Consider the following 13758-nt stretch of genomic DNA (forward strand, 5'->3'; position numbering starts at 1 on the left):
ATGTGTCTTGGTGTGGGCCTATTTGGGTTTATCTTGTTTGGGGCTCTCTGTGCTTCCTGTAGTTGGATGTCTGTTTCCTTCCTTAGGTTGGGGAAGTTTTCATCTATTATTTCTTGAAATAGATTCTCTGCCCCCTTGTCTTGCTCTTCTCCTTCCGGGACACCTATAACACAGATGTTAGTACGCTTGATGTTGTCCCAGAGATCCCTTAGACTGTCCTCACTCTTTTTAATTCTTTTCTCTTGTACCTGTTCACTTTGGGTAATTTCTTCTAGTCTTTCGTCCAGCTCACAGATCCGTTCTTCTGTATCCTCTACTCTGCTATTGAGTCCCTCTAATGAATTTTTCATTTCCAGTATTGTATTCTTCATTTCTGATTGGTTCTTTTTTATATCTTCCATTTCTTTGTTGACATTCTCACTGAGTTCATCTATTCTTCTCCCCAGATCAGTGAGCATCCTTAACACTCTTAGTTTGAACTCTGTCAGGTAGGTTGCTCATTTCTGTTTCACTTAGTTCCTTTTCTGGGGTTTTGTCCTGTTCCCTTACTTGGAATGTATTCTTTTGCCTCCTCATTTTGCCTCTTTCCCTGTGCTTGTGTCTACATATTAGGTAGGTCAGCTACGTCTCCTGCTCTTGGATAGGTGACCTTATGTAAGTGATGGCTTAGGAGGCCTGCAGTGTGCTTCCCTCAGTTCTCAATGTTCAGGGGTGACCCCTATGTGGGCTACGTGTGTCCTTCTGTTGTGGCCTGTTTGCTCTCCCTGTAGGCGCCCAGGGAGGCCGAGTTATGCTTCTGGCCAGCTGTTGTAATGCTCAGCTGCTTGTAGTTGTTGTGGGCCCTTCAATCTCTTTATCAGGTGTGGGGAGCCCCAGCACTGTTGGCTGCAAGTTCTAATACACGTTTGTGTTGCAGAATTTCTTTTAAGTGAGTAGGCCCCCAGCATGGCAGGTTGTTAGGCTCAGGGGCTTACAATTGCTATAAGCCTCCAGCCTTTAGGTCTCTTGTCAGTTCTCTGAGTATTGCAGCTGGGTGGGGCTGGCCTCAGGCACAGGAGCACCCAATTGTTTCAGGCTTTGGAAGGTGGGGCAAACCCCCTATGTGGGTCTTTGAGAAGCACAAGTCCTCTGCAGCTGACAAGCCCCACTGCGCACAGGTCCACACACACAGTCAACACAGTCCTGCCCCGTGTGCACGCCCCTACCTCCTGAAGCGGACCCAGTGTCTCCACGGCGGGAGTCCCACACACTCCACCACCGCCCCACACTCTCCACCGGCTCCTTGTGTACGCCCTGCCCCTCTAAAGTCGGCTCAGTTGCCAGGCTGCAGAGAATCCAGTCACCAATCTATGCAGGCCCACAAGTGGCCTGAGGGCTTGTTGTTGGCTGGGGCCAGTCTCTAGGGTGGGCTGCCTGCCCTGGATGAGCTGGATTAAATCAGTGCTCTAGCGGGTGGGGCAGACCTGGGCTAGCCAGCCCCAGGGAGAACTCCAATGGCATCTGTGTCAGCACGCCCACACCAGGCCACAACAATGGCCGCCGCCAATGTCCCAGTCCCTGGAGAGGTCTCACCCCTCACCGAGATGCACTCAGGGCCTATTAGGTGAGTCTCTTTTTACCACAGCACTTTGCACCTTTCTTTCTGGTGATTTTAGGCTGCTTTCTGAAACGGGTGAGTTTGCGTGCGAGCCCTTTAAGAGCCTGTTTTAGTTTCTTTGTGAACCGGGTTTTCTGGGGGTACTCCCCAATGTTTTAGTAGCAGGCAAAGTCAGATATTATGCCGCTGGTCTCGATTGTGCTGGGTCCACAAAATGCCCACAGCGGGGGCGCTCCCCGGCTCAGGGCCCCGCTCCTCCAGGGAGGGCTGCGTACCTGTGCGCTGCTCCCGGGCAGCCGTGAGGCGCTGCGGCTTGTGAAGGCGGCGTTTTTTCTCTCTAGAAGGGAGTCTCTGCCTCTTCCACCTCAATTAGGATTGTCCGTTGTTACAGGAGTTCCTCTTATCCAGTTTTCAGTTCTGTCTCAGGGGTAATTTTCTACGAGTAGTTGTAAATTGGCTGTGTTCGCCGGAGGAGATGAGTTCAGAGTCTGCTTATGCCGCCGTCTTGACTTCCCTCTCCTGCTCTGGTTTTTCTGAAGTAAGTGTTCAGAATTTTTATTGGAAGCCAAACTTGTATATGTATTGTCTATGGTTATTGCTGAGTTTTGGGCAGTGGAACGTAACTTCTGAGGAGAGTGTGCTTTCTTATCTACAGGATCAGGGTAGTGATCTGGTACCCACAAATGATTATAGAAACAGAGAATGTTGGTAATGAGCAAATGTATATTTGTTGAACAAATGTCAGAGATCAAAGAGGTCTTAGAGATAGTGTTGGTCATTCATTTTGTCAATGAATGTTTTCTCACTGCCTGCTACCTGTCTGGGACTATTCTAGAGGTGCAGTAGTGAATATGGCAAAGTTCTTGCCCTGGAGCTTACGTTACAATTGGGATGGGTTGGGAGAAGAGATGGACGATGAACCATGGATGATGAGAAGGAGAAAGTTGTTTGAAGATATAGGGGATGAGCATTACTAGCATAAGAACAGCAAAAGCAAAATTCTTGAGGCAGGAAGAAGCTAAAAAAAAAAAAGGCACTGTATCTGGAGCATAGAGGATGGACGGAGGCTAGGGTTAGGAACTAGAGAGATAGAGAGGTAATCACTGGCTAGATTAAGGAGGTTCTTATAGGCCATGGTAAGGATTTAAGATATTTATTCCTTTTGTAAAGAGAAACCATTGGAGAAATTTAAGCAGGAGGATAACATCTGAATTATTGCTTTATAAAGATTGCTTTAACTGCTGTATGGAGAATGTCTGTGTTGGGGCGGGGAGTGGAGGAGATGGGGAGTGCAGAATGGAGACTTTTAGGAGGCTATTTTATTGGTCCACTGTGGCGATGATACAGATTTGGACTAGGGTTTTAGTGGAAATGGTGGGATGCAGTCAATTTTAAGGTATGTTTTGGAGGTTGAGTTGTCAGGACTTACTAATGGTTTGGATGGGTTGTATGACGGAAAGAGGTGGATTAGGAATGATTCTTGGATTTGGGTTTTTGGATAGTGCCGTTAGCTGTGATGGGGTGTGTGAATGGTGGGGAGAAACAGATTTGGAAGTGAAGATAGTTTGGTGATAGATAATTGTTTTTTTTGGTGTTAAATTTGAGATGGCTTTTAAAAATCCAATTGAAATTGTTAAACAGTAGCTGGATATTTGAGTCTAGTGCTCAGGAAAGTGCTTTGAATTGTAGGTATAGGTTAGGAAGTCATCACTATATAGATGGTATTTTAAAGCCATGGGATTAGATGGCATTGCTTGGTGAGAGAGCATTGGTAGAGACGAGAAGAGGTTTTAGGAATATTTAGAAAAAAGAATAGAGGAGGAGATCCCAGAAAGGAGATTGAGAAGGCATGTCAGTGAAAGGATAAAAACCACATTAGTGTGGTATATTGAGGGTATATTAAACCATAGCAAATGCTATTCTTAGGTGGAGCAAGATGAATGCAAACTATTGCGAGCTGAGGAAATGGAAAGGAGTTTTGCTGGGAAGCGAGGCAGAGAAATAAGATGGTAGGTAGCTGGAGGGAAATGTGTAGGTAAGGACAGGTTTTTTGAAGTTGTGTTTATATACCTATGAGAATGATTTAGTAGAATGGGAGGAATATATGATTCAGGGAAGGGATAAAAGGGAATACTTTCGGCAGTAAAGTTCTTGAGACAACAAGAAGGATTGATTATAGAAAAGAGCTTGAAACACTTTTTCCATTGTTACAGGAGGGTGCACAGAGTAGGAGTTACAGATGTAAGTAGGTTGGTTGATTTTAGCAGGAGAAGGGGAAATATTTCTTTGTTTTTTTCTGTGAAGTATGTAGTCAGGTCAGCAGCTGAGAGTGAGGGGTGGACATCTGAGGAGAGGAGAAAGTACGGTTCTCACACATAGTTATTTTGGAGAATATAAAGTGATTTTTTGGTGGTGGTGATGCTGGTGAGGAGGATAGCTTTAGTGGTGTTATCTAGCAGTATTTATTGAGTGCCCAATGTTATGTTTGTGGTTATATAGCTAACCTGTCTAGCCAGCACAGCTTTGAGATTTTTCTCTGGCAGTGTCAGCTTCTTGGGTATAGTCATGGAGTAATTGGTTAGTTGGGTTTATCCAAAATTGAGTTTTTCTGTATTAGTTTAATTGAGAAAGAAAGGTACAAAGGAGTTGTAATTCAGTCCTTTCATTTTATGGTGAGACTTCTAAGATGAATACTGTCAAACACTTAAATATTTTTGAATGAATAAGGAAGCAAAATTTTGGGTTTTCTTAAATACTCATCTATTGTTGGGGCAATGTTAATACAATTGGATTACTCCGTGGTTTATGTACCTTAAATATCTAATTTCCAAATAAATTTGCTTCAGGTTTTGTAATTCTGTTTCTTAAGAAGTAAATCTGGTGTAATCTTCCTGCCATTTTTTTAAAGGTCTGTCTATGATGGTGAGGAACATGGACGATTCATGGAGAAGCTTGAAACTCGCATCCGCAATCATGACCGAGAAATTGAGAAAATGTGCAACTTTCATTACCAGGGCTTTGTGGACTCTATAACTGAACTGCTGAAAGTGAGAGGAGAAGCCCAGAAACTTAAAGTAAGGAGACGCTAAGAGAGACTTGTTTCTCTGTCCTGTGCTGGGGTTTTGATTAGCGTTAAAGGAGTAGGGAATATGTTGCAGGTTACATATTTGTAGTAAAGATTTTCATATAGTAAGAAAGGAATTTGTACTGAAACATAGATATTTGGGATTATGGCTTTAACTAAGAAGAAATCTCTTTTAAGTTAAAATTTATTTGGAATAACTACATGTGGATGAGAACCAGTAACAGAATCAGTAACAGTTTCTTTCAAACAGAAACTCAGTTGACTCTTCATGTCATCCATCTACTTCCTTGCTAGATAAAAGCCATCACTGTAGGATGACAGAATTGCAGGGCAAGCTGCAGAAGTCTTAGCCAGCATGGCAACCTAAGACAAAGGGAAAAAAATCAGTGATAGTTGTGGAGTGTCTTTTACCAAAGCATGAAGATTCTTTCTTGATATGACAGATTCAAGTTCAGGAAAGAGGCCGGCCATGTTAGTCTGGTCCCTGGCACAGCAAATTCACTTATCTTGGATAACTTACTTTGCTTATTGATCTTAAATCTGACTGCTTCACTAAACTCTTCTAGTATTTCTAATAATTTGTGTGTAGATTTTTTTTTGCGTTTTCTATGTAAACACTTGTACAATCTGTAGGTAATAGCAGCTTTATTTCCTTCTTTCCAGTCCTTATGCTTCTAATTTCTTTCTTTCCTTTTCTTTTCTCTTTCCTTTTCCTTTCCCTCTCCTTTTCTTTCCTTACCCTTTCCTTTCCTCACACTTTCCTTTCCTTTTTCTTTCCTTTCCTTTCTTTTTTGTCTTATTATTGGAATTTGAATTAAAATCCCCAAAGGATTTTCCTGGGGCATGGGGTAACTTGCCAATAAGTATAAAATTCATATAAAATAATACATTGGTAAGAAAAGCAAAGAGACAATTTTATTGAGGGGTGAAGTGGGCTATTAGATGTTAAATTACATTTTAAAGCTACAGTGATTTAAAAGCTAATTTGATTGCAAAACCTGACCTCAATGGACATGAAGCTATCAAACTTCTTAATATATTTTATTTAATGTAAATTTTTGTATTTTGCTGTAGAAATATTAATGTGTTTGATTATGGAATGCTGTTTTAGTGCCCATTGGGGGATGTTATGTAATATACAATATGTACCATATTATCTTTATAAAATCTCCAAAATTCTGAAGTCCAAAACACACTGGGTCCCAAGGTTTCAAATAAGAGTTTATGGACCTGTACAACAACTATCCAACCATCTTAAGAAACATAATATTGCCAGCACAATTAAATCTTTCTTTTGTACCCTTCTCAGTTGCTTCCTTCACCCTCCTCTCTAAAAATAACAACTCTCCTGATTTGGTGTTAATGTTCTATAATTTTAATTGAAATTAAGTTAGATCCCTTTTTCATTCAACATACCGAAATTAATTTCAAATGGACTAGAGTTAAATGTAAAAAGTTAAACCATAAAGAAACTGGTAGAAAACAGTTGAATATTTATGTGATTTGGGGAGTGAGGAATACATTTCTAGACACAATTCCTAAGCCAGAAAGAAAAAAATTGATAGATACGATGACGTTAAAATGAAAGAAGCTTTTCTACATACAAGTTAGAAACAGGTAAATAATAAATAAGAAATATTTATAAATACATATGACAAATGATTGATAGAAAAAAATCTTTACAAATTAATAGGAAAATGTGAACACTCTAATAGAAAACTGAGAAATATTAATATACAGTTTACATAAGAAGAAATAGAAGAGTACTCTACCATTTAGAAATAATTAAGTGAATGCAATTTTTTTTTTTTTGTGAGGAAGATCAGCCCTGAGCTAACATCCATGCCAATCCTCTTTTTCCTGAGGAAGACTGGCCCTGAGCTAACATCCGTGCCCATCTTCCTCCACTTTATGTGGGACGCCGCCACAGTATGGCCTGACAAGCGGTGCATCGGTGCACTCCCGGGATCCGAACCCAGGCCACCAGCAGCGGAGCGCGTGCACTTAACCTCTACACCATGGGGCCGGCCCCAAGTGAATGCAATTTTAAACAATAAAGTGCCACCTAATAAAATCACGAAGATGAAAAAAAAGATATTTAAGGTTGGAGATGATACCAGTTAACGGGGGAATGCCTGGATGGAGTGTAGATTGTTACAACCTTTGAGGAGAGCAATTTTGTTTATCAGTACTTAAAACTCCACATAGTTTTAAGATTTATTCTAAGGCTATAGGTGCATGGACAAGGATGTTCATATGATTTTTTTTTTTTTTCTGAGGAAGATTAGCCCTGAGCTAACACCTGTTGCTAATCCTCCTCCTTTTTGCTGAGGAAGATTGGCCTGGGCTAACATCCGTGCCCGTCTTCCTCTACTTTATGTAGGATGCCTGCCACAGTGTGGCTTGATGAGCGGTGCGTATGTCTGCACCTGGGATCCGAACCCGTGAACCCTGGGCCACCAGAAGCAGAATGTGCAAACTTAACCACTACGGCACCGGGCCCGCCCTCATATGATTTTTTTTTTAATAGGTAAAACTTTAAAATGTCCCTAAAACTCATTTAGTAGAGAATTAAGGAAATAAATCATGGTACATCCACTTAAAAGAATAATAAACTACAATATATTGTTGAAGCATATCTGGCATGGGATAGTATTAGAAATGTTTGCTTAATCTATAAAGCAGATTAAAAAGTATGAACAATTTGATCCTATTTGAAATAAAAAATATTATGCTGAATTTTTGGGGCCTGAGCAGCCTTAAATGGACAAAAGTATCCGAAATGTGTGAAAACAAAGATATGGGCTTCTGCCAGGAGCTGTGTGTACTGTTTGTCTTCACTCAGCCAGCCCAGCTTCCTATCTTCACTTTGGGCTGTTCTTTTCTGTGCTCCTCGGACACCTGTATTCCAGACTTCTCCCTTTGCTCTCTGGGCCCTTTGTCCAAGATGGGCAGCAGGATGCTCATCATGTAGTCATGTCTTGGAGCACCTCCTTGGCAGGTAGCGTTGAATATTGCCCATAATGCTTGCCAATTTCTGATATCACTTGCTGGTTGGTAATCATCTTTTCTTCCTCTTCCTTCCTTCACATTGCTTCAAGTGGCAAATTCCTTCAAATTACTCAGGATGCCCCTGAGCGAAAGCATGAACTGGAGGCTACTAGTTCAGGGTTTTTGGCTGCTTGTGGCTCTACTTGCTTACCCTGAGAGCTGAGGGGATTAAAATCTAGCAGCACACCTGGGATGCTCTGCCCTAGGAGGATCCATTCAACCTGGGTTAAGAATCTATGAAATAGAGATTCTTGAACTCTTGAAAAGAGTTTAGAAAATGGAAAAGGTTAAGTATTAACTACTGTCAATACTATTTTAACATAACAGTGAAGAGAAACTACACTCTTTAGGATGCTCACTATTTCTTTTGATTCATAGTATGTATATTTATATCTATCTATCTTTATATTTATATTCTCTGAATCAAGAGCAGTAGCATCCTAGACAGGCAGTGTAGTTTCTTATTGTTATGTTAAAATAGTAATTATCTTTCTTATCAGAAGCATTGGTTAGGCTCCTATGGCTATGTTTTAGAACTGTGGTTTGCATGAAATCAATTTAGTGGGCCATGATTAGTGTTTTTAACAAAAATTGAAATAAATAGAATAGAATAGAAAATAAAGTGTAAGACGTGTAAGGGTAAACACTGCTTCTTGAAAATTTTGTTTCAGTTTTATGTGTGTGTGTGTATGTATTCTCTATACCTGTGTGCTTGGTTGCAATATAAAATGTACAATGAGTTTGAAGTAAAAGAAAAAGTTTCAGAAATGGTGTCTTTATAAGGTAAACAAGGTATTCTAGTAGAGACAATGATGCTGAATTTAATAGTATTTATGAAAAGTTGAATTTTATGAGATCTCCAGTTTTGGATACAAAGAATCTATTCTTGAATAACTGCCATGAAGGGGTTAACACTGCCGCTCAAGGCAACCTTCCCCATTTTTATTCACATTGCTTGGAAGCTTTTTCTTATATTGAGCTGATATTAATCCTATTTTCTAGTAACATTCATTTACTGGTTTCAGCGATAAGCACTATTTTTAGGGCAGCACCATTCTTCTGATAGCCCTTCAGACATTTGAAGGACAGCTCTCGTTCAGGTACAGTGTAAGTGTCCAGGTATAGTGTATAGTGTCTCCAAATGAATATTTTCCCTCTCTGTGGGCTAAAAATTCCTTTATCTGTTTTTCATGTGGTGTAGCTTTGAGTCCCTCTCCAAATATATTCACATCTAATCTAATCGTGCTTCAGTTTATCAGTGGTCTTCCTAAAACATGGTGTCTGAATGTAATTCTCGTAGTGTGATCTTATAGCCTTACCATCTCACTTATTCTAGATTAAGGATCAGCAAACTATGTCCTGCAGGTCAAATCCAGGTTGCCTCATTTTTTTGGTAAAGTTTTATTGGAACACAGCAATGCCCATTCATTTACGTTATGTTTATGGCTGCATTTTTGCTACGGTGACAGAGTTGAGTAGTTAAATAATTCCAATTAAATACATTTCGAAAACACTTTGTATGATATCCCCTTCTTGAACATTCACAGTGCATGTAGAATACTAAAGGTTTTAAGAAGTCATGAATAAACTAACCTAAGTGGTGTTTCCCTTACATATTGTGTGTGTATGTGTGTGTGTGTTTGTGCACTGTGCACCTCTGTGTGCATGTGCAGAGTATCTATTAACTAACATTTCTTGGTGTTCTAAGGGACATAATAGGAAATGCTGAGTTAAGGGAATGCTTTAAAAATGTAAGGAGTGGCACTTATTGGTGGAAGGGTAGAAAGCCTCTATTAAAGAAAGTTTTAGAAGTTACTATTGCTCATGTTTAATAATGTCTGAGATGGTGAGGAAATTACTATGCTATGTCCTTAAATTTTTTTTATGTCAATTGAGTCTTCAAGAGTGGATACCAAAAAAAGTGATGCCAGTTCCTTTAAATTATGTACTCTAGATAATTTTAAGGCTTGTTCACGTAGTTTTGACTGTCTGATGGAGAAACTAATTTAGAAAAATGGGAATATGGAAGTGTTAGGAACTGTTAAGAATTAATGATCCAAAAAGAGTTAAGATAAAACATTTTCTTAAAGTAGGATAATAAATAGGGAAGATTTGACTTGAGTTAAAAAGTTTAATTTATACTCAAGTTTTCCAGTAATACATTGGTGAAGTAAGGAATATCTATGATAAAATTTGTTCTTTCTACACGTAGTAGAGATGGTAAGGTTCTTTGTGTATTATTTTTTCTTTCATTTTTTTCTCTTTTCTTTCCAAAATTAAAGTGCGATCTTTAGTTGTTATAGTATCTTAGTTTGGAATATTCCAAACTGAAGATATCTTGTAGTTAATTTTTCTTTTCATTGTTCAAAAGGTCATGCAAATGTTCAGTAGAGAAGCTGATATAATTTAAACGCAAGAGAATGCCACTAAACTAAAATGTAGTGGAATACTGAAACTATCTGAATACCTATCCTTAGTCTTTTCATTTTAAATTTTGATCTTATCCAACTGTTGTCTAAATGTTTGTTTTTTATAAGTTTAAATTGTCTTCTCTCCACAGAATCAAGTGACGGATACTAATAGAAAACTACAACATGAGGGAAAGGAAGTAAGGCCAGTTTACCTTTTGAAAAAACCTTTTCTGTTCTCTTTTATTGATTGTGTTCTTGATTTAGCGGCTTTTAAGACCATAAGCAGTATGTTGGAGGAACTTGGACATTATTGTTGCTTCTGAATTAAATGAATATAGCTACTAGAAAGCTTAATGAGAGAGGATGTACCCTTCCTTAGCTGTGTTTTTACATCATTTGAGTAGTCGTAATACGGCCTTTGCTGTTCCTCTGCCTAAAATGCTCTTTATCCAATATTTACCTACTTCCGACTTTTGATGAAATGTTACTTCCTTAATGAGGCCTTTCTAACCACCTTATTTGAAATCGCAGCCTCATTCTCACCCCCTGTATTCTTTTTACCTTTTCTGCTTTGTTTTTCTCCGTTGCACCTATCATGCTCTGATATTATAGATTTTTACTTATATGTTTGTTTTTTGTCTGTTTCTTTCATTAGAAGTTAAGCTCCATGAGGTCAGGAATTTTTATTTGTTTTATTCATTGCCTTCCTTATTCCCTCAACCTGCCTAAAGAGTGACTGGCACAATGTGGGTGCTCCATAAATATTTGTTAAAAAAAGGAATCATTGCTTCTATTAATTGATATATTCACCATTTAAATCATCACAGTTTACAAGATTGCTTTACATCCATTTTCTTGCTTGATCCTTATGGCAGATCTATGACAAAGTCAGGACAGGTATTATCACTATTTTATTGATGTGGAAACTGAAACAGATGATTTGCTCAAGTTCACATAGTAATTGGCAAGGCTGGGACCAAAACTCAGGTTTTCTGACTTGTAGTCCACTACTGTTCTCTGTATCATATACCTTCCTTACCGCCTAATACTTATTTAATGTTTAATTTTAATAATCTTCAAGATTAGCTTTTGATTATTTTGTCAGTGACTTAATCAGGGCCATTCTCTTTTGTTCTTTTTTCCATGGTATCTAAGCAGATAACATTTTTTGGGTATCGGTATGGGATGAATACTACAAGAGGCTATGTAGATTACTGCTTTTTAAAAGTTTGTCTCACATATTTTAAATTATGCAGAGAGTGCAGTTTCTTCTAGTTATATTGTGGTATGACTTCAGATGGAAGCCTTTAAAACAGCAATGGGAAGAAAAGTAAGTTACTCTTTACTAACCTGAAACTCTTGGAAAAGCCGCAACTTCTAAGTGTGTGGTTTATTTGTTGAAATAGAAATTTAGTTGATTATTTTCAAGACTCATTTGAAGCTGTATAGAAAGGACAGTTTTCCTCTAGCTGAGTCTAGCACTGATGAAAGAAATAAGGATCTTCTCAGAAGATTGATAAAACCATAAATCATGAAGAGTCTGAATAGGGTTTGGAGAAAATCTGCGTATTTTTTCCTTTCTCCTGGATAGCCCCTGACTTTTTGGATTTCATTTTACCTAGGCTTTCCTAGTATAGTATATATTTTGGGGAGAAAGTGGGAAACCATGCAGGAATGTTTTACTGGTTGAGAAAGGCAGTTCCTTAGTCTACTTGGCAGGTCTTACTATGAAACTGTCTGGGATTTTCTGATGAATAGAACACAGGGTGGAAAAATGTGACTGAAAGCTTTTTATTTACAGCTATTGGCATAATTCAATTTTTTTCCCTCTTGCCAAGCTGGTAATAGCAATGGAAGAGCTGAAGCAGTGTCGACTACAACAGAGAAATATTTCTGCCACTGTTGATAAATTAATGCTGTGTCTTCCAGGTGAGCAACTGGAAAAGGAGCAGGATTCTTGATGCAATTTCTTTAGCTGTAATTAGTCTTTCACTTTCTCTAAATAATGCTTGTGTGCTCTTTTTTCCCTTCTCTTTCAAGTCCTGGAGATGTATAGCAAACTGAGGGACCAGATGAAAACTAAAAGGTAAGATTTTTTTCATTGAATACTTTTTATTATCTAAAATTTATGTTATGGGCTGGCCCTGTGGCTTAGCGGTTAAGTGCGCGCTCTCCGCTGCTGGCAGCCCAGGTTCTGATCCCAGGCGCGCACCGACGCGCCGCTTCTCTGGCCATGCTGAGGCCATGTCCCACATACAGCAACTAGAAGGATGTGAAGCTATGACATACAGCTATCTGCTGGGGCTTTGGGGGAAAAAAAAATAAATAAAATTTATGTTAGACTATTTTTAAGGTCTGTCTTTAGCATAACCTTTCAAAAAATTAAGTCCAGATAACATCTTCTCTAGCCTTTTGTATATCTATTGATTCATCTTAGACTTATTTACATATATTAGTGGAACGCTGATGTATTATGTCATATATTATGTTTAATAAAAAACACTACTTACAGTTTGATTTTTAGAAGACTCAACCTTTTAGGGAAAAAACATATAACTATTTTACTGATAGTTGATTTGAGAAACATGCTTTGGTTTAGTGTTGTAGTAAAAAAAATAGTTACTGGTTTTGGTACAGGGATGAATTAGTCAGGGTTCTCCATTGAAACAGAACCAGTAGGGTGTGTGTGTGTGCGTGTATAGAGAGAGAGATAATGATTTATTTTAGGGAATTGGCTCATGCAGTTATGGAGGCTGACAAGTCCAAAATCTGCAGAGTAGGCTGGTATGCTAGAGTGTCAGGGAAGAGTAAATATTGTAGCCTGAGTTTGAAGGCAGTCTGCTGGCAAAATTCCCTCTTTCTCAGGGGAGGACAGTCTTTTTTCTATTAAGGCCTTCAACTGATTGAATGAAGCACACCTACATTATGAAGAGTAATCTTCTTTACTCAAAGTCTACTGATTTAAGTGTTAATAATCTCCTCTAAGAAATACCCTCACAGAAATATCTAGAATAATATTTGACCAAATATCTGCGTACCATGGCCTAGCCAAATTGACACATAAAGTTAACCAGCACAATTAACCAGGGCAAGGTCAAGGTTAAGTTCAGAGGATTTCTCTCCTATGTGTTGTTCTGATTTTATTCCAGAGGAAACCCTGTAGGGACTCTTTGGCTCTTCTTCCCAAACTTGAGTAAGCATCCCCACCCTCTCTGACCTGGGGTACCCTGCAGTACGATATGTGGGGGGGTAGGGTGGGGGGTATGTGAAGCTGTAGGATAAACAGTACACATCTTCCTGGAATGTTAATTTTACCTAGGTTTTGAGAGAAGAAGTATGGAATTAAAATGTATTTAATATTGAAATAAGAATACCAATATTGTGAATAAAAATTCTAAATTCTCAAGAATTTTAAAGCTAAAGCATGAGGCATCAAAATTTTTTGAATTTTTTAAGATTGTTTCCCAGATTCCCTTCTTCTCCTCAAGAGGACATGTTCACGTAAGAGAACATAGGTAGAACAATATGAGAAGTTCTGTTCAATGAGATATGAAAGTAGTATTGTTTCCCTGATAACCTTTTTGTGAAGTTCTAAAATTATAGATTACAGAGAA

The 13758-nt window shown here is 38.7% G+C and overlaps 1 protein-coding gene across 3 annotated transcripts in view; it reads left to right on the forward strand.

Annotated features, from left to right (window-relative positions):
- EXOC6B (exocyst complex component 6B) overlaps positions 1 to 13758 on the forward strand; it is a 588554-nt gene that overhangs the window by 86278 nt on the left and 488518 nt on the right. For all 3 annotated transcript variants that reach the window (XM_058550958.1, XM_058550957.1, XM_058550956.1), the window contains exons 2-5: positions 4506 to 4671; positions 10294 to 10341; positions 11983 to 12073; positions 12185 to 12230. In XM_058550958.1, the coding sequence (XP_058406941.1) occupies positions 4506 to 4671; positions 10294 to 10341; positions 11983 to 12073; positions 12185 to 12230 (351 nt within the window). The remainder of the gene's footprint in view (positions 1 to 4505; positions 4672 to 10293; positions 10342 to 11982; positions 12074 to 12184; positions 12231 to 13758) is intronic.

The sequence above is a fragment of the Diceros bicornis genome, chromosome 12 (assembly GCF_020826845.1).
Source record: "Diceros bicornis minor isolate mBicDic1 chromosome 12, mDicBic1.mat.cur, whole genome shotgun sequence".
Classification (NCBI taxonomy): domain Eukaryota; kingdom Metazoa; phylum Chordata; class Mammalia; order Perissodactyla; family Rhinocerotidae; genus Diceros; species Diceros bicornis.